Raw genomic sequence first — 25,998 nt, 5'->3', positions numbered from 1 at the left:
TTTTAGTTCAAAAACATCCTAATGAGCCCCCATTGAAACAAAAACCCTAAAAGTAACAATTTCGGATACGGCATTCTCGCTAAGCATGACAGAATACCTACTGTAGTGGTATTTAGCCATTCAAGATACTATATCTGACAAGTTTTTCATTCAATAATTCAATATCTGTCAAACTCTCATCACATAGATGATTAAATAATAAATATATACAGGGTGCGTATATGCCACACTTCCTGTATATATTTATGATTTAATCATCTACGTGATGAGAGTTTGACAGATATAAAAATAAATATATGAAAAACTCAGATATCATATCTTGAATTCTAGGGATAGAACGATACCGATATTGATATCGGTATATCGGCATATCGGCAGTTGTTGCCGATATATCGTATCGTATCGTATCGGCAAAGAATATCGGCAAAAATATCGGCAAATTTTTTTTGCCTCCTCAGTGCAAAAATGGAATACTTTATCAAACAAAATAAGATTTTTCATTCTAAGGGAAATATTTTTTATTAAAAAAGGAAAACAAATCAACATTAAACAACTATACTAACAAACATAGGTAGGAACTTCATATGGCAGGTACAAAATACAGTACATTAATATATTCATATTCCTAATAACTGAAATTTAATTTCTTGATATTGTGATGTAAAAACACCAACATTTCCGCCCTATCTTCATTAAGTCTATTTCTTTTTGGTTCATAAATATTGCCTAATTCACTGAATAGTTGCTCACTAGACACACTGGCAGCAGGTGCTGACAGGTACACCGAAGCTGCGATGAACAAACAAGGAAATTTTTTCTTTTCTGCCTCCCACCACTCGAAAGGAGATTTATCTTTCGGTTGTGTTGAACATTCCAAATATGTTATTACTTCATTTACCCATGCTTGCATGTTTTTTGTTTTAGTGGTTTCGGTCGAAGTAGAGGCAATACTGTCAAAGGTTCCCCAGAATGTATTTTCCTTATTTAAATCGCTTAAAGGAATATTATCATCTTCCGAAGATTCGAGATCCACTTCAGTTACAGTATTATACTTCCTTTTAATTAAATTTTTAATACAGGTTAATATTTGTCCTTTGGTATCTTTAGGGAAAAAATTCATTTTAAATCTTGGGTCTAAGAATGTGGCAACATACAGATTTTCTCGTTGAAATATTGTTTCACCAAGTCTTCTTTCTAAACTTGTTAAAAGTTCATTCTTCATTGTGCCTACACCAGCAAAGATTGGCCCCTCTTTAGATAAATATTCTTTTAATGTTACGACTAATGGAATCACTTCAGAAATGCAACATTGCTCTTTACTTGCAGTTTTTGTGATTTCTTCAAATGGCCTTAAAATATTGAGGATGTTTTTCACCAATTCCCATTCAGAGTAAGTAAGGTTGGTGAGACCATCATTGTTGGTAATATATAATGTGATCGCTTCTTTTTGTTCCAATAAACGCTCAAGCATATAGTACGTAGAATTCCAACGCGTTTGAATATCCTGAATCAACTTTTTTTCTGTTTCCTCGCAACGGAATTATATGTATTATGAAACGGGACTTCCCCGGATTTCGCTTCGGTAGTGTATTCATGGGTGGCGTTAGGTTTGCCGATACGATATATCGGTATATCGGCATATCGGCACGTAAATATCGGTATCGGCCGATATATCGTATCGGCAAAAAAAAGTGATATCGTTCTATCACTATTGAATTCCTAAATACCACTACAAATTTGTGACCCCGACTAGAGTAGTGGCGCATACTTTTCTCGAAAGGAGATTTGGAACTGTGCAAGAAAAAAGTACCTCGAAAAAGTCGAGATTTTATTCACACAAGAACTGCGAATCAACAGTAGCAAGTGAGCGTCGATTGTGCAAGTCTTCTTGCCCAATATAAACCCCGTTAAGCTAGCAGAACCCCTTTCGAATTTTCGATTTTTTTTTTGACCATAATTTTAGACTCATTTTAGGCTGATTTATTAACCAATTCAAAAATTTTTTGCTCCTGAATTGTCGGAGGAATCGCGGGTTCTGCTAGCTTAACGTTAAGCTAGCAGAACCACCAAGCTTATCGATATCTTATGGAAAATCTGATTAAACCATAATTTCAGGCTCTTTTTAGGCTCACGTTTGAACCCATTACCGAATTTCTGAATTTATGTTGTTTTAAAAAAACCCTGTGTTCTGCTAGTTTCACGGTTGAGCTAGCAGAACCCAATTGTAAATAAACACCTCAGAATAATCTGAATATCATAATAATTTTAGGCTCTATTCAAACTAATTAGTTACCCTATTCCGGAATTTTTTGCTCCTCAGATTACCGAAAAATCATGAGTACTTCTACTGCATTCATCCCATTCCGTCAGTACGTGAAAAATGCAAATCTCCTATGAATATGGAGAAAATTATTACGGCATAATTTTAGGCCTTATTCAAACTAATTAATTACGCTATTCCGGAATTTTTTGCTCCTCAGATTATCGAGATCTCATGAGTTCTACTACTTCATTCATCAAATTCCGGCAGTAGGTAAATGAAAACTGCAAATCCTATATGCATATGGTAAATCATTACTGCATAATTGTAGGCTCTATTCAAACTAATTAATTACCCTATTCTGAAATTTTTTGCTCCTCAGTTTACCGAGATCTCATGAGTTCTTTTACAACATTCATCCAATTCCGTCAGTACGTGAAAAATGCAAATCTGATAAGAATATGGAGAAAATTGTTATGGCATAATTTCAGACTCTATTCAAACTAATTAATTACCCTATTCCGAAATTTTTTGCTCCTCAGATTACCGAGATCTCATGAATTCTACTACTACATTCATACAATTCCGTCAGTACGTGAAAACTGCAAATTAATTATGAATTTGGAAAAAATGGTTACGCCATAATTTTAAGCTCAATTCAAACTAATTAATTACCCCATTCCAGAATTTTTTGCTCCTCAGATTACCGAGATCTCATGAGTACTTCTAATGCATTCATCCCATTCCGTCAATACGTGAAAACAGCAAATTATTATGGCATAATTTTAGGCTCTATTCAAACTAATTAATTACCCCCTTCCGGAATTTTTTGCTCCTCATATCACCGAGATCTCATGATTTCTTCTACTACATTCATCCAATTCCGTCAGTACGTGAAAAATGCAAATCTCATATGAATATGGAGAAAATTGTTATGGCATAATTTTAGGCTCTATTCCGAAATTTTTTGCCTTTAAGATTACCGAGATCTCATGAGTTCTACTATTACATTCATCCAATTCCGTCAGTACGTGAAAACTGCAAATTAATTATGAATATGGAAAAAATGGTTACGCCATAATTTTAGGCTCTATTCAAACTAATTAATTACCCCATTCCAGAATTTTTTGCTCCTCAGATTACCGAGATCTCATGAGTACTTCTGATGCATTCATCCCATTCCGTCAATACGTGAAAACAGCAAATCTCATATGAATATGGAAAAAATTATTATGGCATAATTTTAGGCTGTATTCAAACTAATTAATTAACCCCTGCCGGAATTTTTTGCTCATCATATCACCGAGATCTCATGATTTCTACTACTACATTCATCCAATTCCGTCAGTACGTGAAAAATGCAAATCTCATATGAATATGGAGAAAATTGTTACAACGAGTTTGAAGATCTCCATAGAGAAAAACGTTTATCTCCTTCCTCTTTTCTTTTGCATACATGATTCTATTCTGCCACTTGTATGAAATTTATTTCGTTCCTTAGTTGAACATTTCAAAATTCAACCTAAAGAAGGTCAAAAAAATACACACATTCCAAGAATAAACGTCATTAGGTAAATCATTGAAACTATGACAAATAAAGACTTCAAAAGTACTCAGGATATTATTAAGGGTAAGCGTCTAACTTTTTTTGGTTATCTGATGAAATCGCGGTCATTGGAGCATTTTTTAAATTTCTAATAGATAACTGGGATATCCATGAGAATTTGAAAATATATTGAAATTAGGTCCTAATACTGAATACTTTTTGTTCTTGGGAAAGCAATACATAAATAACACAAAAAAAAAATCATGTAAATGGATAAACATTTTAGAAATAGCGTCAAACTATTTATTGCTTATATAATGACGTCATGATCATAAGAGCATTATTAAATTATATACTGTTGGATAGTTAAATAATTCTCTTACTTCATTCTTAAAGTTATTCAACAATATGTTTGTGATTAAAAAATGGTTTTATAATTTTTTGAATGACTGTGTTGTTATCAGATCAGATGAGCCACTATTGTTTGATCAATTTCAAAAACTTTTTTGAAATGTTTATTTGTCAAACTATCAGAGCTTATTTAATGGCATCATATAAATACTTACTAATAGAAAGTTCAATAATTCTTGAAATTTTTTCAGTTGCTATCTTTATTATCTGCATAAAATACCTGAATTATTTTCTGCAGCTAAGAGAATCATTATGAAAGAGCAAGGTTTGTTTTATAACAAATTTCTTTTCTCAACCATTGTAGCTCCCAAAAAGAAATTAGGCAGCAGAAGTTATACAGATTTTTGAACGCTCGTTCATCAAAAAGATTGCTAGACATATATCATTTGGTCGCGAGTCGGTAATTTCCAAATTTTAAGTCGGAAATGGCCTCCAACAACTTCTGCAATTATAACGAACGATGATGTAGGAATTTATTATATAATATTAATCATTAGTTATATCATTTCTTATCAGGAAAATCATCTAAAGAAATATAATAAAATCTGCATTTCAATTCAAAAAATTAAGTCGACCAATCTTATTGATTCAAAGAATTCGAACTTCACATATTCATTATGAAAGGTAATATATTCACTTTAAAAAAACTTCCTTTTCCATAGAACAATTTCTGAGTTTCCTTATTTTTATGACAGGTAAAATATATTTCTCAAGAATTGTTCAGAGCTACGATTGATACCTAGTAGGATGTTTATCGAGTTACTTGATAAATAGAATATTATTGACTTGTGATTGTATTATTCGATATCTCCATATAATTTTCTATCTACTTTTCATTTTAATGTATATTTCATTTGAATCTTTATGTACATGTCAAATACTATCTAGTATATAATTCCGAAGAAAAATATAAGTCTTCATGAATTTCTCTTTTGAACTGAGGGTTTGATTCATCTCAGCTGAAACCCGAAATTATTCAAACATTCAGTAACATGAGTAGAATCAAATGACGAATAATACAATTCTTGACAAGAAATAAGATGTCTAACTGTAAATGAATACAAAATGCAATGTACCGGAAGGTACAACGAGTTTGAAGATCTTCATAGAGTACAAACGTTTTTCTTCTCCTTCTTTTCTTTGATATCGATTATTTTATTCTTCAACTTGTATAAAATTGATTCCGTTCCTTAGTTGAACGATTCAAAATTCAACTTAAACAATGTCAAAAAAGAATGATGCATTTATTTTTGTTCAATTATATCTGTTTTATTTCATCACCATGGAGAAAATAAATATTTTAAAAACGCGTTATCTCATCTGATAACGACACACGCATTCCAAGAATTATTTATCTAATAATAAATTAAATAAATAAAATTTTTATAATGACCATTAATTGGCGAATGTAATAATAAATAATAATTCAGCTCACAAATCCGACTAGGTTGGAATTCAGTTTGTTCATGTAAAATAATTATTTGAATTATTGATTATGCTGAATATGGATTTATTAAGATCCTAAATTTGTTCGATGTCAAAAACACATTTCACTCTTTTCATTACAATTTATTGGAAATTTTTTTAATATACATATATTACATAAAGTACAGAAAATACAAATCAAGCTTGAATAGAAGATAATATTAATTCAAAGAGTATAATCAGCATTCAACTATTGTCTTTCACGAAATATGGTCTTCTTTTTTGATTTTAACTTCTTCCTCTTCTAATTTTACATCATCATCTTGTGCTTCATCTTTACTATTTTCATGAAGTAGCACATATTCTCTTGAACTGAAGCCAAATTTGATAACATCTTTCTCTAATAACTCAACATATTTCTTAGGTTCGATATTCTTGCCATTTATAAACGTCCCATTAGCAGATTCGAGATCTATCAAATAAGGTCTCACTCTTTTGCCTGAAATAAAAAAACAATTTTCATATCAAAAGAAATTAACCACATAAATATAAAATAGAAATGAAAAAATTTCTCTGAGCTGTTTCATAATATGTACAGAGATATAGGTACCGAAGTTGCTATCAATATGTTGCCCGCTCTGTATATATTTCGTTTTGACTTTTGTGAAATCATTTTCAAAAACACTAGTCGATTTCGTAAAACTTTTGTGAAAAACATTTTTTGTACCTCTTCTAGTAACAAAGTTAAAGGGGGGGGGGGGGTCAAATTATGGTGAAAAACCCGGTACAATTAATTTATCAATATGCATTACTCGGATTATTGATGAAGGTCTTCACAATCTTCGAATTAGATCATTCAAAAGATGCCTTCACTAATTGTAGGCATAAATTATTATAATACCATGAAAATGATGAAACTTTCAATATTTTTAATAAAATTCTCATCTTCATGTATTAACAAGATTTTAACTATTAAAAATAGAATAAAAATAGATAAACCAACATGGAATGAGATTTCTAGCAATTTTCGAATAATTTGAGAGGAGATTGCAAAACAATGAAAAACAAAACAATTTTTGACATTGGAAGCATTGAAACATGAATTACGAGGTTTGAAGATTATTTGCTTCTAGAACAATATATTTTAAATATAATTGATTCTAATACCAAATTCTAGTGTGAAAGCCATCATAAGAAGAAAAATATTCAAAAATGAAACAGCTCTAGCAAGAAAATTGAATAAAAAATTTATTTTAAATGTACTTACCAGCACTACCATCTTCTCGTGTGAAAGGAACCAATCTATATTGTAGAGCAGCATGCTGTTTAGAGCAAGATGGATGATCGACTGGCAAATCAACAACTTTCCTCTCTCGTCCAATCAAATATGCACTCCCCCTATGAATATATAAAGTTTGAAGGGCTTTTTCTCCCTTGAAAGGGTAGAGCCTCCACCTACGTTTTGGTTTTCGGGCTTCTGGAGGTTCGCTATACTTAATAACCACTCCTTTATAAGTATTTGTTTCTTCAGTTAATTTTCCTGATAGACCAAAATTTGGTTTCAGCTTTACACCAACATGTTTCCCCTCCGAGTTATCTACTTCCTCCTTACCCCATTTCGCAGTTGCATGATCAAAAGATTTACTTCTACTCCTTTTATTGCTACTACCTCTGAATCTCCCAGGGCTTCTTCTTTTACATCCTGGGCCATTTCGTTCTCTATTCCTTTCGTTCCTTCCTGATCTCTCAATTCTAAAATCAGTGTGTCTTTTATCATCAATTCTGTTGTCGTCACTCTTATATTTCTCACAATCTTCAGTGTTTCTTCTACTTGCACTTTTATAATTTCTTCTGTTTTGTTTACTATCATGTTCACGATGATTTCTTTTATAATCAGCTTCCTTGGAATCCCTATGATCTCTTTTATACTTTTCTGGTCGTACAAACTCATATTCATGCTTAGTTGATGAATTTTTCTTGTGTCCTTTTTTTACTTTCGAATTTCTTTGGTTCTCTGAATCGCTTGAATCTGAATGTTTTCTCTTTTTGTAATGATTACTGGATACACTGCTAATAAACTCAGATGAGCCACTACTTGAACTAGTTGAATCTGATCGAGGTTTTTTACTTTTGAAAGAAGACATCCTAGAAGTTCCACTAATTCAATCAGAAAATAAAATAATTTTACTGCGAACGCAAATAACACTTGTTGAATACAGGCTATTCAGGAGAATAGTTCGTCGTACTGACTTGTTCTGTAATGGTCATAGACTCATAGATTGAGGTTAGTTATCTGTAGTAAAAGATAAACAACAGTTGACCATAGAATAATGTTATACGTTTTCTTCTTTTTCGTCCTTTATTGTGCTTGGCTAATGTTATGTCTATGCGGTGAATATTTTTGTGTTTTGTGCTGAACAAAGAGTTTATTGAGTTCACCTTTTAAGAACATAGGAAGTTCATAACGAAGAATAGAATGAGATAATCGATAATACCAGGTGATTTTTTTGAGTTAAAATTATTTTCTTATGGAAAAATGTTTCGATTATATCTATCATGTATAAGTTCCAAAGCCTTTGCGATTAATATTGATGCTATAATAAACTACATTATTAATATTAATAATGATCATATAAAATGCCGAATTGCGTTGTAGCAATGTGCACAAGGTGTAATAGAAATACCAAAAGTGTTTGGTATTATACTTTTCCAAAGAATGAACAATTATCCAAACAATGAATATTCCCATGCACGAGCAATATTTTTCGGAATGCTCAAATAAAATTGAAAAATATTGTTAAATTCACTAATTATGAAAAATAGTCCTCTGTATATTTTTCATAGAGAAAAAACGTTTTTCATCTTCTCTTTTTCTTTTGCATCTATGACTCTATTCTTCAACTTGTATAAAATTGATTTCGTTCCTCAGGTGAACGTTTCAAAATTCAACCTAAACAATGACAAAAAAAAATACACACATTCCAAAAATTATTTATCTCATAATAAATTATCATAGATAATTGAAATTTTTATAATAGTCATTAACGTCATTAGGTAAGTCATTAAAACTATGACGAATAAACACTTCAAAAGTACACAAGATTTTATTAAGGGTAACATTTTAGAAAAATCGTCAAACTATTTATTGCTTATCTAATGACCTCATGATCATTAGAGCATCATTAAATTATGTACTAATGGATAGTTGAATAAGTCTCCTACTTTTTCCCAGAAGTTATTTAACAATCTGTTTGTGATTAAAAAATGGTTTTATAATTTTTTTAATGACTGTGACGTTATCAGATAAGTCACTATTGTTCGATGAGTTTTTAAAATATTTATTTGTCAAACTATCATAGCTAATTTGATGGCATCATATACATACTTTCTAATAGATAGTTAAATAATTCTTGAATTTTTTCTGTTTGTAACTAATATTTTTCAATTGCTCGAATGAAATTGTGAAAAAATTGTTAAATTCATTAATTATAAAAAATAGTCCTCTGTATTTGTACTGAAAGGTACAACGAGTTTGAAGATCTTCATAGAGAAAAACGTTTTTCTTCTTCTTCTTTTTTTTCGCATCTATGACTCTATTCTCCAACTTGTATGAAATTGATTTCGTTCCTCAGATGAACGTTTCAAAATTCAACCTAAACAATGACAAAAAAAATACACACATTCCAAAAATTATTTATCTCATAATAAATTAGATAATTGAAATTTTTATAATAGTCATTAACGTCATTAGGTAAGTCATTAAAACTATGACGAATAAACACTTCAAAAGTACACAAGATTTCATTAAGGGTAACATTTTAGAAAAATCGTCAAACTATTTATTGATCATCTAATGACCTCATGATCATTAAAGCATCATTAAATTATGTACTAATGGATAGTTGAATAATTCTCCTACTATTTCCTAGAAGTTATTTAACAATCTGTTTGTGATTAAAAAATGGTTTTATAATTTTTTTTAATGACTGTGACGTTATCAGAGAAGTCACTATTGTTTGATGACTTTTTAAACTTTCTTAAAATGATTGTTTGTCAAACTATCATAGGTTATTTAATGGCATCATATAAATACTTACTAGTAGATAATTGAATAATTCTTGAAATTTTTTTTGTTTGTAACTAATAGACGGTGTCGGAGATAAGCAGCATCCCTGCTCATGTTCTTTGCTTATGGAGAAACCTTTTGTTAACCCACGGTTTGTTTTAACTCTAGATCTTGCACCTCGATATAGGGACTTCACAGCTTTTACTACTTCGGGATTCAGGTAGCTCTGTTGGAGATTATCCTTCTGGGTGATGCAGTTTCTTTGTCAGTTAGCATATTTCAGAATGATCATTTTTAAACTCATTTATAAAGAATTAAACGCTCGTTCTCCGAACAGATCATTTCGTTTCGATTGTCGTATCTTAAATTTTTACTTTTGGGGTATTCGTTTCTATCGGAATTCTTATTGGTGAGTTTGATTTAGCTGATTACATAAATAAAATATCGGATAACCTTGTTAACACGACAATTCAAATTTATAATTTTAGTTCAAAAACCTCCTAATGAGCCCCCATTGAAACAAAAACCCTAAAAGTAACAATTTCGGATACGGCATTCTCGCTAAGCATGACAGAATACCTACTGTAGTGGTATTTAGCCATTCAAGATACTATATCTGACAAGTTTTTCATTCAATAATTCAATATCTGTCAAACTCTCATCACATAGATGATTAAATAATAAATATATACAGGGTGCGTATATGCCACACTTCCTGTATATATTTATGATTTAATCATCTACGTGATGAGAGTTTGACAGATATAAAAATAAATATATGAAAAACTCAGATATCATATCTTGAATTCCTAAATACCACTACAAATTTGTGACCCCGACTAGAGTAGTGGCGCATACTTTTCTCGAAAGGAGATTTGGAACTGTGCAAGAAAAAAGTACCTCGAAAAAGTCGAGATTTTATTCACACAAGAACTGCGAATCAACAGTAGCAAGTGAGCGTCGATTGTGCAAGTCTTCTTGCCCAATATAACCCCCGTTAAGCTAGCAGAACCCCTTTCGAATTTTCGATTTTTTTTTTGACCATAATTTTAGACTCATTTTAGGCTGATTTATTACACAATTCAAAAATTTTTTGCTCCTGAATTGTCGGAGGAATCGCGGGTTCTGCTAGCTTAACGTTAAGCTAGCAGAACCACCAAGCTAATCGATATCTTATGGAAAATCTGATTAAACCATAATTTCAGGCTCTTTTTAGGCTCACGTTTGAACCCATTACCGAATTTCTGAATTTATGTTTTTTCAAAAAAACCCCGGGTTCTGCTAGCTTCACGGTTAAGCTAGCAGAACCCAATTGTAAATAAACACCTCAGAATAATCTGAATATCATAATAATTTTAGGCTCTATTCAAACTAATTAGTTACCCTATTCCGGAATTTTTTGCTCCTCAGATTACCGAAAACTCATGAGTACTTCTACTGCATTCATCCCATTCCGTCAGTACGTGAAAAATGCAAATCTCCTATGAATATGGAGAAAATTATTACGTCATAATTTTAGGCCTTATTCAAACTAATCAATTACGCTATTCCGGAATTTTTTGCTCCTCAGATTATCGAGATCTCATGAGTTCTACTACTTCATTCATCCCATTCCGGCAGTAGGTAAATGAAAACTGCAAATCCTATATGAATATGGTAAATCATTACTGCATAATTGTAGGCTCTATTCAAACTAATTAATTACCCTATTCTGAAATTTTTTGCTCCTCAGTTTACCGAGATCTCATGAGTTCTTTTACAACATTCATCCAATTCCGTCAGTACGTGAAAAATGCAAATCTGATATGAATATGGAGAAAATTGTTATGGCATAATTTTAGACTCTATTCAAACTAATTAATTACCCTATTCCGAAATTTTTTGCTCCTCAGATTAACGAGATCTCATGAATTCTACTACTACATTCATACAATTCCGTCAGTACGTGAAAACTGCAAATTAATTATGAATTTGGAAAAAATGGTTACGCCATAATTTTAAGCTCTATTCAAACTAATTAATTACCCCATTCAAGAATTTTTTGCTCCTCAGATTACCGAGATCTCATGAGTACTTCTAATGCATTCATCCCATTCCGTCAATACGTGAAAACAGCAAATCTCATATGAATATGGAAAAAATTATTATGGCATAATTTTAGGCTCTATTCAAACTAATTAATTACCCCCTTCCGGAATTTTTTGCTCCTCATATCAGCGAGATCTCATGATTTCTACTACTACATTCATCCAATTCCGTCGGTACGTGAAAAATGCAAATCTCATATGAATATGGAGAAAATTGTTATGACATAATTTTAGGCTCTATTCAAACTAATTAATTATCCTATTCCGAAATTTCTTGCCTCTCAGATTACCGAGATCTCATGAGTTCTACTATTACATTCATACAATTCCGTCAGTACGTGAAAACTGCAAATTAATTATGAATTTGGAAAAAATGGTTACGCCATAATTTTAAGCTCTATTCAAACTAATTAATTACCCCATTCCAGAATTTTTTGCTCCTCAGATTACCGAGATCTCATGAGTACTTCTAATGCATTCATCCCATTCCGTCAATACGTGAAAACAGCAAATCTCATATGAATATGGAAAAAATTATTATGGCATAATTTTAGGCTCTATTCAAACTAATTAATTAACCCCTGCCGGAATTTTTTGCTCATCATATCACCGAGATCTCATGATTTCTACTACTATATTCATCCAATTCCGTCAGTACGTGAAAAATGCAAATCTCATATGAATATGGAGAAAATTGTTACAACGAGTTTGAAGATCTTCATAGAGAAAAACGTTTATCTCCTTCCTCTTTTCTTTTGCATACATGATTCTATTCTGCCACTTGTATGAAATTTATTTCGTTCCTTAGTTGAACATTTCAAAATTCAACCTAAAGAAGGTCAAAAAAATACACACATTCCAAGAATAAACGTCATTAGGTAAATCATTGAAACTATGACAAATAAAGACTTCAAAAGTACTCAGGATATTATTAAGGGTAAGCGGCTAACTTTTTTTGGTTATCTGATGAAATCGCGGTCATTAGAGCATTTTTTAAATTTCTAATAGATAACTGGGATATCCATGAGAATTTGAAAATATATTAGAATTAGGTCCTAATACTGAATACTTTTTGTTCTTGGGAAAGCAATACATAAATAACACAAAAAAAAAATCATGTAAATGGATAAACATTTTAGAAATAGCGTCAAACTATTTATTGCTTATATAATGACGTCATGATCATAAGAGCATTATTAAATTATATACTGTTGGATAGTTAAATAATTCTCTTACTTCATTCTTAAAGTTATTCAACAATATGTTTGTGATTGAAAAATGGTTTTATAATTTTTTGAATGACTGTGTTGTTATCAGATCAGATGAGCCACTATTGTTTGATCAATTTCAAAAACTTTTTTGAAATGTTTATTTGTCAAACTATCAGAGCTTATTTAATGGCATCATATAAATACTTACTAATAGAAAGTTGAATAATTCTTGAAATTTTTTCAGTTGCTATCTATATTATCTGCATAAAATACCTGAATTATTTTCTGCGGCTAAGAGAATCATTATGGAAGAGCAAGGTTTGTTTTATAACAAATTTCATTTCTCAACCATTGTAGCTCCCAAAAAGAAATTAGGCAGCAGAAGTTATACAGATTTTTGAACGCTCGTTCATCAAACAGATTGCTAGACATATATCATTTGGTCGCGAGTCGGTAATTTCCAAATTTTAAGTCGGAAATGGCCTCCAACAACTTCTGCAATTATAACAAACGATGGTGTAGGAATTTATTATATAATATTAATCATTAGTTATATCATTTCTTATCAGGAAAATCATCTAAAGAAATATAATAAAATCTGCATTTCAATTCAAAAAATTAAGTCGACCAATCTTATTGATTCAAAGAATTCGAACTTCACATATTCATTATGAAAGGTAATATATTCACTTTAAAAAAACTTCCTTTTCCACAGAACAATTTCTGAGTTGCCTTATTTTTATGACAGGTAAAATATATTTCTCAAGAATTGTTCAGAGGTACGATTGATACCTAGTAGGATGTTTATCGAGTTAGTTGATAAATAGAATATTATTGACTTGTGATTGTATTATTCGATATCTCCATATAATTTTCTATCTACTTTTCATTTTAATGTATATTTCATTTGAATCTTTATGTACATGTCAAATACTATCTAGTATATAATTCCGAAGAAAAATATAAGTCTTCATGAATTTCTCTTTTGAACTGAGGGTTTGATTCATCTCAGCTGATACCCGAAATTATTCAAACATTCAGTAACATGAGTAGAATCAAATGACGAATAATACAATTCTTGACATGAAATAAGATGTCTAACTGTAAATGAATACAAAATGCAATGTACCGGAAGGTACAACGAGTTTGAAGATCTTCATAGAGTACAAACGTTTTTCTTCTCCTTCTTTTCTTTGATATCGATTATTTTATTCTTCAATTTGTATAAAATTGATTCCGTTCCTTAGTTGAACGATTCAAAATTCAACTTAAACAATGTCAAAAAAAAATGATGCATTTATTTTTGTTCAATTATATCTGTTTTATTTCATCACCATGGAGAAAATAAATATTTTAAAAACGCGTTATCTCATCTGATAACGACACACGCATTCCAAGAATTATTTATCTAATAATAAATTAAATAAATAAAATTTTTATAATGACCATTAATTGGCGAATGTAATAATAAATAATAATTCAGCTCACAAATCCGACTAGGTTGGAATTCAGTTTGTTCATGTAAAATAATTATTTGAATTATTGATTATGCTGAATATGGATTTATTAAGATCCTAAATTTGTTCGATGTCAAAAACACATTTCACTCTTTTCATTACAATTTATTGGAAATTTTTTTAATATACATATATTACATAAAGTACAGAAAATACAAATCAAGCTTGAATAGAAGATAATATTAATTCAAAGAGTATAATCAGCATTCAACTATTGTCTTTCACGAAATATGGTCTTCTTTTTTGATTTTAACTTCTTCCTCTTCTAATTTTACATCATCATCTTGTGCTTCATCTTTACTATTTTCATGAAGTAGCACATATTCTCTTGAACTGAAGCCAAATTTGATAACATCTTTCTCTAATAACTCAACATATTTCTTAGGTTCGATATTCTTGCCATTTATAAACGTCCCATTAGCAGATTCGAGATCTATCAAATAAGGTCTCACTCTTTTGCCTGAAATAAAAAAACAATTTTCATATCAAAAGAAATTAACCACATAAATATAAAATACAAATGAAAAAATTTCTCTGAGCTGTTTCATAATATGTACAGAGATATAGGTACCGAAGTTGCTATCAATATGTTGCCCGCTCTGTATATATTTCGTTTTGACTTTTGTGAAATCATTTTCAAAAACACTAGTCGATTTCGTAAAACTTTTGTGAAAAACATTTTTTGTACCTCTTCTAGTAACAAAGTTAAAGGGGGGGGGGGTCAAATTATGGTGAAAAACCCGGTACTATTAATTTATCAATATGCATTACTCGGATTATTGATGAAGGTCTTCACAATCTTCGAATTAGATCATTCAAAAGATGCCTTCACTAATTGTAGGCATAAATTATTATAATACCATGAAAATGATGAAACTTTCAATATTTTTAATAAAATTCCCATCTTCATGTATTAACAAGATTTTAACTATTAAAAATAGAATAAAAATAGATAAACCAACATGGAATGAGATTTCTAGCAATTTTCGAATAATTTGAGAGGAGATTGCAAAACAATGAAAAACAAAACAATTTTTGACATTGGAAGCATTGAAACATGAATTTCGAGGTTTGAAGATTATTTGCTTCTAGAACAATATATTTTAAATATAATTGATTCTAATACCAAATTCTAGTGTGAAAGCCATCATAAGAAGAAAAATATTCAAAAATGAAACAGCTCTAGCAAGAAAATTGAATAAAAAATTTATTTTAAATGTACTTACCAGCACTACCATCTTCTCGTGTAAAAGGAACCAATCTATATTGTAGAGCAGCATGCTGTTTAGAGCAAGATGGATGATCGACTGGCAAATCAACAACTTTCCTCTCTCGTCCAATCAAATATGCACTCTCCCTATGAATATATAAAGTTTGAAGGGCTTTTTCTCCCTTGAAAGGGTAGAGCCTCCACCTACGTTTTGGTTTTCGGGCTTCTGGAGGTTCGCTATACTTAATAACCACTCCTTTATAAGTATTTGTTTCTTCAGTTAATTTTCCTGATAGACCAAAATTTGGTTTCAGCTTTACACCAACATGTTTCCCCTCCGAGTTATCTACTTCCTCCTTACCCCATTTCGCAGTTGCATGATCAAAAGATTTACTTCTACTCCTTTTATTGCTACTACCTCTGAATCTCCCAGGGCTTCTTCTTTTACATCCTGGGCCATTTCGTTCTCTATTCCTTTCGTTCCTTCCTGATCTCTCAATTCTAAAATCAGTGTGTCTTTTATCATCAATTCTGTTGTCGTCACTCTTATATTTCTCACAATCTTCAGTGTTTCTTCTACTTGCACTTTTATAATTTCTTCTGTTTTGTTTACTATCATGTTCACGATGATTTCTTTTATAATCAGCTTCCTTGGAATCCCTATGATCTCTTTTATACTTTTCTGGTCGTACAAACTCATATTCATGCTTAGTTGATGAATTTTTCTTGTGTCCTTTTTTTACTTTCGAATTTCTTTGGTTCTCTGAATCGCTTGAATCTGAATGTTTTCTCTTTTTGTAATGATTACTGGATACACTGCTAATAAACTCAGATGAGCCACTACTTGAACTGGTTGAATCTGATCGAGGTTTTTTACTTTTGAAAGAAGACATCCTAGAAGTTCCACTAATTCAATCAGAAAATAAAAAGATTTTACTGCGAACGCAAATAACACTTGTGGAATACAGGCTATTCAGGAGAATAGTTCGTCGTACTGACTTGTTCTGTTATGGTCATAGACTCATAGATTGAGGTTAGTTATCTGTAGTAAAAGATAAACAACAGTTGACCATAGAATAATGTTATACGTTTTCTTCTTTTTCGTCCTTTATTGTGCTTGGCTAATGTTATGTCTATGCGGTGAATATTTTTGTGTTTTGTGCTGAACAAAGAGTTTATTGAGTTCACCTTTTAAGAACATAGGAAGTTCATAACGAAGAATAGAATGAGATAATCGATAATACCAGGTGATTTTTTTAAGTTAAAATTATTTTCTTATGGAAAAATGTTTCGATTATATCTATCATGTATAAGTTCCAAAGCCTTTGCGATTAATATTGATGCTATAATAAACTACATTATTAATATTAATAATGATCATATAAAATGCCGAATTGCGTTGTAGCAATGTGCACAAGGTGTAATAGAAATACCAAAAGTGTTTGGTATTATACTTTTCCAAAGAATGAACAATTATCCAAACAATGAATATTCCCATGCACGAGCAATATTTTTCGGAATGCTCAAATAAAATTGAAAAATATTGTTAAATTCACTAATTATGAAAAATAGTCCTCTGTATATTTTTCATAGAGAAAAAACGTTTTTCATCTTCTCTTTTTCTTTTGCATCTATGACTCTATTCTTCAACTTGTATAAAATTGATTTCGTTCCTCAGGTGAACGTTTCAAAATTCAACCTAAACAATGACAAAAAAAAATACACACATTCCAAAAATTATTTATCTCATAATAAATTATCATAGATAATTGAAATTTCTATAATAGTAATTAACGTCATTAGGTAAGTCATTAAAACTATGACGAATAAACACTTCAAAAGTACACAAGATTTTAGTAAGGGTAACATTTTAGAAAAATCGTCAAACTCTTTATTGCTTATCTAATGACCTCATGATCATTAGAGCATCATTTAATTATGTACTAATGGATAGTTGAATAAGTCTCCTACTTTTTTCCAGAAGTTATTTAACAATCTGTTTGTGATTAAAAAATGGTTTTATAATTTTTTTAATGACTGTGACGTTATCAGATAAGTCACTATTGTTCGATGAGTTTTTAAAATATTTATTTGTCAAACTATCATAGCTAATTTGATGGCATCATATACATACTTTCTAATAGATAGTTAAATAATTCTTGAATTTTTTCTGTTTGTAACTAATATTTTTCAATTGCTCGAATGAAATTGTGAAAAAATTGTTAAATTCATTAATTATAAAAAATAGTCCTCTGTATTTGTACTGAAAGGTACAACGAGTTTGAAGATCTTCATAGAGAAAAACGTTTTTCTTCTTCTTCTTTTCTTTCGCATCTATGACTCTATTCTTCAACTTGTATAAAATTGATTTCGTTCCTCAGATGAACGTTTCAAAATTCAACCTAAACAATGACAAAAAAAATACACACATTCCAAAAATTATTTATCTCATAATAAATTAGATAATTGAAATTTTTATAATAGTCATTAACGTCATTAGGTAAGTCATTAAAACTATGACGAATAAACACTTCAAAAGTACACAAGATTTCATTAAGGGTAACATTTTAGAAAAATCGTCAAACTATTTATTGCTCATCTAATGACCTCATGATCATTAAAGCATCATTAAATTATGTACTAATGGATAGTTGAATAATTCTCCTACTATTTCCTAGAAGTTATTTAACAATCTGTTTGTGATTAAAAAATGGTTTTATAATTTTTTTTAATGACTGTGACGTTATCAGAGAAGTCACTATTGTTTGATGACATTTTAAACTTTCTTAAAATGATTGTTTGTCAAACTATCATAGGTTATTTAATGGCATCATATAAATACTTACTAGTAGATAATTGAATAATTCTTGAAATTTTTTTTGTTTGTAACTAATAGACGGTGTCGGAGATAAGCAGCATCCCTGCTCATGTTCCTTGCTAATGGAGAAACCTTTTGTTAACCCACGGTTTGTTTTAACTCTAGAACTCGCACCTCGATATAGGGACTTCACAGCTTTTACTACTTCGGGATTCAGGTAGCTCTGTTGGAGATTATCCTTCTGGGTGTTGCAGTTTCTTTGTCAGTTAGCATATTTCAGAATGATCATTTTTAAACTCATTTATAAAGAATTCCAAACGCTCGTTCTCCGAACAGATCATTTCGTTTCGATTGTCGTATCTTAAATTTTTACTTTTGGGGTATTCGTTTCTATCGGAATTCTTATTGGTGAGTTTGATTTAGCTGATTACATAAATAAAATATCGGATAACCTTGTTAACACGACAATTCAAATTTATAATTTTAGTTCAAAAACATCCTAATGAGCCCCCATTGAAACAAAAACCCTAAAAGTAACAATTTCGGATACGGCATTCTCGCTAAGCATGACAGAATACCTACTGTAGTGGTATTTAGCCATTCAAGATACCATATCTGACAAGTTTTTCATTCAATAATTCAATATCTGTCAAACTCTCATCACATAGATGATTAAATAATAAATATATACAGGGTGCGTATATGCCACACTTCCTGTATATATTATTATTTTTACCATAATTTTAGACTCTTTTTAGGCTGATTTATTACCCAATTCAAAAATTTTTTGCTCCTGAATTGTCGGAGGAATCGCGGGTTCAGCTAGCTTAACGTTAAGCTAGCAGAACCACCAAGCTAATCGATATCTTATGGAAAATCTGATTAAACCATAAGTTCAGGCTCTTTTTAGGCTCACGTTTGAACCCATTACCGAATTTCTGAATTTATGTTCTTTTAAAAAAACCCTGGGTTCTGCTAACTTCACGGTTAAGCTAGCAGAACCCAATTGTAAATAAACACCTCAGAATAATCTGAATATCATAATAATTTTAGGCTCTATTCAAACTAATTAGTTACCCTATTCCGGAATTTTTTGCTCCTCAGATTACCGAGAACTCATGAGTACTTCTACTGCATTCATCCCATTCCGTCAGTACGTGAAAAATGCAAATCTCCTATGAATATGGAGAAAATTATTACGGCATAATTTTAGGTCTTATTCAAACTAATTAATTACGCTATTCCGGAATTTTTTGCTCCTCAGATTATCGAGATCTCATGAGTTCTACTACTTCATTCATCCAATTCCGGCAGTAGGTAAATGAAAACTGCAAATCCTATATGAATATGGTAAATCATTACTGCATAATTGTAGGCTCTATTCAAACTAATTAATTACCCCCTTCCGGAATTTTTTGCTCCTCATATCACCGAGATCTCATGATTTCTACTACTACATTCATCCAATTCCGTCGGTACGTGAAATATGCAAATCTCATATGAATATGGAGAAAATTGTTATGGCATAATTTTAGGCTCTATTCAAACTAATTAATTATCCTATTCCGAAATTTTTTGCCTCTCAGATTACCGAGATCTCATGAGTTCTACTATTACATTCATCCAATTCCGTCAGTACGTGAAAACTGCAAATTAATTATGAATATGGAAAAAATGGTTACGCCATAATTTTAGGCTCTATTCAAACTAATTAATTACCCCATTCCAGAATTTTTTGCTCCTCAGATTACCGAGATCTCATGAGTACTTCTGATGCATTCATCCCATTCCGTCAATACGTGAAAACAGCAAATCTCATATGAATATGGAAAAAATTATTATGGCATAATTTTAGGCTCTATTCAAACTAATTAATTAACCCCTGCCGGAATTTTTTGCTCATCATATCACCGAGATCTCATGATTTCTACTACTACATTCATCCAATTCCGTCAGTACGTGAAAAATGCAAATCTCATATGAATATGGAGAAAATTGTTATGGCATAATTTTAGACCCTATTCAAACTAATTGATTACCCTATTCCGAAATTTTTTGCCTTTAAGATTACCGAGATCTCATGAGTTCTACTATTACATTCATCCAATTCCGTCAGTACGTGAAAACTGCAAATTAATTATGAATATGGAAAAAATGGTTACGCCATAATTTTAGGCTCTATTCAAACTAATTAATTACCCCATTCCAGAATTTTTTGCTCCTCAGATTACCGAGATCTCATGAGTACTTCTGATGCATTCATCCCATTCCGTCAATACGTGAAAACAGCAAATCTCATATGAATATGGAAAAAATTATTATGGCATAATTTTAGGCTCTATTCAAACTAATTAATTAACCCCTGCCGGAATTTTTTGCTCATCATATCACCGAGATCTCATGATTTCTACTACTACATTCATCCAATTCCGTCAGTACGTGAAAAATGCAAATCTCATATGAATATGGAGAAAATTGTTACAACGAGTTTGAAGATCTTCATAGAGAAAAACGTTTATCTCCTTCCTCTTTTCTTTTGCATACATGATTCTATTCTGCCACTTGTATGAAATTTATTTCGTTCCTTAGTTGAACATTTCAAAATTCAACCTAAAGAAGGTCAAAAAAATACACACATTCCAAGAATAAACGTCATTAGGTAAATCATTGAAACTATGACAAATAAAGACTTCAAAAGTACTCAGGATATTATTAAGGGTAAGCGTCTAACTTTTTTGGTTATCTGATGAAATCGCGGTCATTGGAGCATTTTTTAAATTTCTAATAGATAACTGAGATATCCATGAGAATTTGAAAATATATTAAAATTAGGTCCTAATACTATCAACTGAATACTTTTTGTTCTTGGGAAAGCAATACATAAATAACACAAAAAAAAAATCATGTATATGGATAAACATTTTAGAAATAGCGTCAAACTATTTATTGCTTATATAATGACGTCATGATCATAAGAGCATTATTAAATTATATACTGTTGGATAGTTAAATAATTCTCTTACTTCATTCTTAAAGTTATTCAACAATATGTTTGTGATTAAAAAATGGTTTTATAATTTTTTGAATGACTGTGTTGTTATCAGATGAGCCACTATTGTTTGATCAATTTCAAAAACTTTTTTGAAATGTTTATTTGTCAAACTATCAGAGCTTATTTAATGGCATCATATAAATACTTACTAATAGAAAGTTGAATAATTCTTGAAATTTTTTCTATTTCTATCTATATTATCTGCATAAAATACCTGAATTATTTTCTGCGGCTAAAAGAATCATTATGGAAGAGCAAGGTTTGTTTTATAACAAATTTCATTTCTCAACCATTGTAGCTCCCAAAAAGAAATTAGGCAGCAGATGTTATACAGATTTTTGAACGCTCGTTCATCAAACAGATTGCTAGACATATATCATTTGGTCGCGAGTCGGTAATTTCCAAATTTTAAGTCGGAAATGGCCTCCAACAACTTCTGCAATTATAACAAACGATGGTGTAGGAATTTATTATATAATATTAATCATTAGTTTTATCATTTCTTATCAGGAAAATCATCTAAAGAAATATAATAAAATCTGCATTTCAATTCAAAAAATTAAGTCGACCAATCTTATTGATTCAAAGAATTCGAACTTCACATATTCATTATGAAAGGTAATATATTCACTTTAAAAAAACTTCCTTTTCCACAGAACAATTTCTGAGTTTCCTTATTTTTATGACAGGTAAAATATATTTCTCAAGAATTGTTCAGAGGTACGATTGATACCTAGTAGGATGTTTATCGAGTTAGTTGATAAATAGAATATTATTGACTTGTGATTGTATTATTCGATATCTCCATATAATTTTCTATCTACTTTTCATTTTAATGTATATTTCATTTGAATGTTTATGTAAATGTCAAATACTATCTAGTATATAATTCCGAAGAAAAATATTAGTCTTCATGAATTTCTCGTTTGAACTGAGGGTTTGATTCATCTCAGCTGAAACCCGAAATTATTCAAACATTCAGTAACATGAGTAGAATCAAATAACGAATAATACAATTCTTGACATGAAATAAGATGTCTAACTGTAAATGAATACAAAATGCAATGTACCGGAAGGTACAACGAGTTTGAAGATCTTCATAGAGTACAAACGTTTTTCTTCTCCTTCTTTTCTTTGATATCGATTATTTTATTCTTCAACTTGTATAAAATTGATTTCGTTCCTTAGTTGAACGATTCAAAATTCAACTTGAACAATGTCAAAAAAGAATGATGCATTTATTTTTGTTCAATTATGTCTGTTTTATTTCGTCACCATGGAGAAAATAAATATTTTAAAAACGCGTTATCTCATCTGATAACGACACACGCATTCCAAGAATTATTTATCTAATGATAAATTAAATAAATAAAATTTTTATAATGACCATTAATTGGCCAATGTAATAATAAATAATAATTCAGCTCACAAATCCGACTAGGTTGGAATTCAGTTTGTTCATGTAAAATAATTATTTGAATTATTGATTATGCTAAATATGGATTTATTAAGGTCCTAAATTTGTTCGATGTCAAAAACACATTTCACTCTTTTCATTACAATTTATTGGAAATTTTTTTAATATACATATATTACATAAAGTACAGAAAATACAAATCAAGCTTGAATAGAAGATAATATTAATTCAAAGAGTATAATCAGCATTCAACTATTGTCTTTCACGAAATATGGTCTACTTTTTTGATTTTAACTTCTTCCTCTTCTAATTTTACATCATCATCTTGTGCTTCATCTTTACTATTTTCATGAAGTAGCACATATTCTCTTGAACTGAAGCCAAATTTGATAACATCTTTCTCTAATAACTCAACATATTTCTTAGGTTCGATATTCTTGCCATTTATAAACGTCCCATTAGCAGATTCGAGATCTATCAAATAAGGTCTCACTCTTTTACCTGAAATAAAAAAACAATTTTCATATCAAAAGAAATTAACCACATAAATATAAAATACAAATGAAAAAATTTCTCTGAGCTGTTTCATAATATGTACAGAGTGATAGGTACCGAAGTTGCTATCAATATGTTGCCCGCTCTGTATATATTTCGTTTTGACTTTTGTGAAATCATTTTCAAAAACACTAGTCGATTTCGTAAAACTTTTGTGAAAAACATTTTTTGTACCTCTTCTAGTAACAAAGTTAAAGGGGGGGGGGTCAAATTATGGTGAAAAACCCGGTACAATTAATTTATCAATATGCATTACTCGGATTATTGATGAAGGTCTTCACAATCTTCGAATTAGATCATTCAAAAGATGCCTTCACTAATTGTAGGCATAAATTATTATAATACCATGAAAATGATGAAACTTTCAATATTTTTAATAAAATTCCCATCTTCATGTATTAACAAGATTTTAACTATTAAAAATAGAATAAAAATAGATAAACCAACATGGAATGAGATTTCTAGCAATTTTCGAATAATTTGAGAGGAGATTGCAAAACAATGAAAAACAAAACAATTTTTGACATTGGAAGCATTGAAACATGAATTACGAGGTTTGAAGATTATTTGCTTCTAGAACAATATATTTTAAATATAATTGATTCTAATACCAAATTCTAGTGTGAAAGCCATCATAAGAAGAAAAATATTCAAAAATGAAACAGCTCTAGCAAGAAAATTGAATAAAAAATTTATTTTAAATGTACTTACCAGCACTACCATCTTCTCGTGTAAAAGGAACCAATCTATATTGTAGAGCAGCATGCTGTTTAGAGCAAGATGGATGATCGACTGGCAAATCAACAACTTTCCTCTCTCGTCCAATCAAATATGCACTCTCCCTATGAATATATAAAGTTTGAAGGGCTTTTTCTCCCTTGAAAGGGTAGAGCCTCCACCTACGTTTTGGTTTTCGGGCTTCTGGAGGTTCGCTATACTTAATAACCACTCCTTTATAAGTATTTGTTTCTTCAGTTAATTTTCCTGATAGACCAAAATTTGGTTTCAGCTCTACACCAACATGTTTCCCCTTCGAGTTATCTACTTCCTCCTTACCCCATTTCGCAGTTGCATGATCAAAAGATTTACTTCTACTCCTTTTATTGCTACTACCTCTGAATCTCCCAGGGCTTCTTCTTTTACATCCTGGGCCATTTCGTTCTCTATTCCTTTCGTTCCTTCCTGATCTCTCAATTCTAAAATCAGTGTGTCTTTTATCATCAATTCTGTTGTCGTCACTCTTATATTTCTCACAATCTTCAGTGTTTCTTCTACTTGCACTTTTATAATTTCTTCTGTTTTGTTTACTATCATGTTCACGATGATTTCTTTTATAATCAGCTTCCTTGGAATCCCTATGATCTCTTTTATACTTTTCTGGTCGTACAAACTCATATTCATGCTTAGTTGATGAATTTTTCTTGTGTCCTTTTTTTACTTTCGAATTTCTTTGGTTCTCTGAATCGCTTGAATCTGAATGTTTTCTCTTTTTGTAATGATTACTGGATACACTGCTAATAAACTCAGATGAGCCACTACTTGAACTAGTTGAATCTGATCGAGGTTTTTTACTTTTGAAAGAAGACATCCTAGAAGTTCCACTAATTCAATCAGAGAATAGTTCGTCGTACTGACTTGTTCTGTTATGGTCATAGACTCATAGATTGAGGTTAGTTATCTGTAGTAAAAGATAAACAACAGTTGACCATAGAATAATGTTATACGTTTTCTTCTTTTTCGTCCTTTATTGTGCTTGGCTAATGTTATGTCTATGCGGTGAATATTTTTGTGTTTTGTGCTGAACAAAGAGTTTATTGAGTTCACCTTTTAAGAACATAGGAAGTTCATAACGAAGAATAGAATGAGATAATCGATAATACCAGGTGATTTTTTTAAGTTAAAATTATTTTCTTATGGAAAAATGTTTCGATTATATCTATCATGTATAAGTTCCAAAGCCTTTGTGATTAATATTGATGCTATAATAAACTACATTATTAATATTAATAATGATCATATAAAATGCCGAATTGCGTTGTAGCAATGTGCACAAGGTGTAATAGAAATACCAAAAGTGTTTGGTATTATACTTTTCCAAAGAATGAACAATTATCCAAACAATGAATATTCCCATGCACGAGCAATATTTTTCGGAATGCTCAAATAAAATTGAAAAATATTGTTGAATTCACTAATTATGAAAAATAGTCCTCTGTATATTTTTCATAGAGAAAAAACGTTTTTCATCTTCTCTTTTTCTTTTGCATTTATGACTCTATTCTTCAACTTGTATAAAATTGATTTCGTTCCTCAGGTGAACGTTTCAAAATTCAACCTAAACAATGACAAAAAAAAATACACACATTCCAAAAATTATTTATCTGTGATTAAAAATGGTTTTATAATTTTTTCAATGACTGTGA

The 25,998-nt window shown here is 30.5% G+C and overlaps 4 protein-coding genes across 4 annotated transcripts; all 4 read right to left on the bottom strand.

Annotated features, from left to right (window-relative positions):
• Window positions 1–625: 625 nt before the first annotated feature.
• LOC123672036 (zinc finger BED domain-containing protein 4-like) lies at window positions 626–1,471 on the bottom strand. Its single transcript, XM_045605994.1, has one exon. It carries the CDS (start codon window positions 1,469–1,471, stop codon window positions 626–628), a length of 846 nt encoding a protein of 281 aa, XP_045461950.1.
• A 4,396-nt stretch (window positions 1,472–5,867) lies between these two features.
• LOC123671744 (smad nuclear-interacting protein 1-like) lies at window positions 5,868–7,794 on the bottom strand. Its single transcript, XM_045605766.1, has 2 exons — window positions 6,910–7,794; window positions 5,868–6,141 (listed from the first exon to the last, which is right to left on the bottom strand). The coding sequence occupies exons 1-2, from the start codon at window positions 7,784–7,786 to the stop codon at window positions 5,903–5,905; spliced, it is 1,116 nt and encodes a 371-aa protein (XP_045461722.1). The 5' UTR covers window positions 7,787–7,794; the 3' UTR covers window positions 5,868–5,902.
• A 6,915-nt stretch (window positions 7,795–14,709) lies between these two features.
• Window positions 14,710–16,626, bottom strand: LOC123672026 (smad nuclear-interacting protein 1-like). The gene is made up of 2 exons (XM_045605982.1): window positions 15,750–16,626; window positions 14,710–14,983 (listed from the first exon to the last, which is right to left on the bottom strand). Exons 1-2 carry the CDS (start codon window positions 16,624–16,626, stop codon window positions 14,745–14,747), a joined length of 1,116 nt encoding a protein of 371 aa, XP_045461938.1. The 3' UTR covers window positions 14,710–14,744.
• Window positions 16,627–23,282: 6,656 nt separating this feature from the next.
• On the bottom strand, window positions 23,283–25,169 carry LOC123672020 (smad nuclear-interacting protein 1-like). The gene is made up of 2 exons (XM_045605970.1): window positions 24,287–25,169; window positions 23,283–23,521 (listed from the first exon to the last, which is right to left on the bottom strand). Exons 1-2 carry the CDS (start codon window positions 25,161–25,163, stop codon window positions 23,283–23,285), a joined length of 1,116 nt encoding a protein of 371 aa, XP_045461926.1. The 5' UTR covers window positions 25,164–25,169.
• Window positions 25,170–25,998: the final 829 nt, after the last annotated feature.

Source organism: Harmonia axyridis, chromosome 1 (genome assembly GCF_914767665.1).
Source record: "Harmonia axyridis chromosome 1, icHarAxyr1.1, whole genome shotgun sequence".
Taxonomy (NCBI): Eukaryota; Metazoa; Arthropoda; class Insecta; order Coleoptera; family Coccinellidae; genus Harmonia; species Harmonia axyridis.
This window is presented reverse-complemented; position numbering and strand designations above follow the sequence as displayed.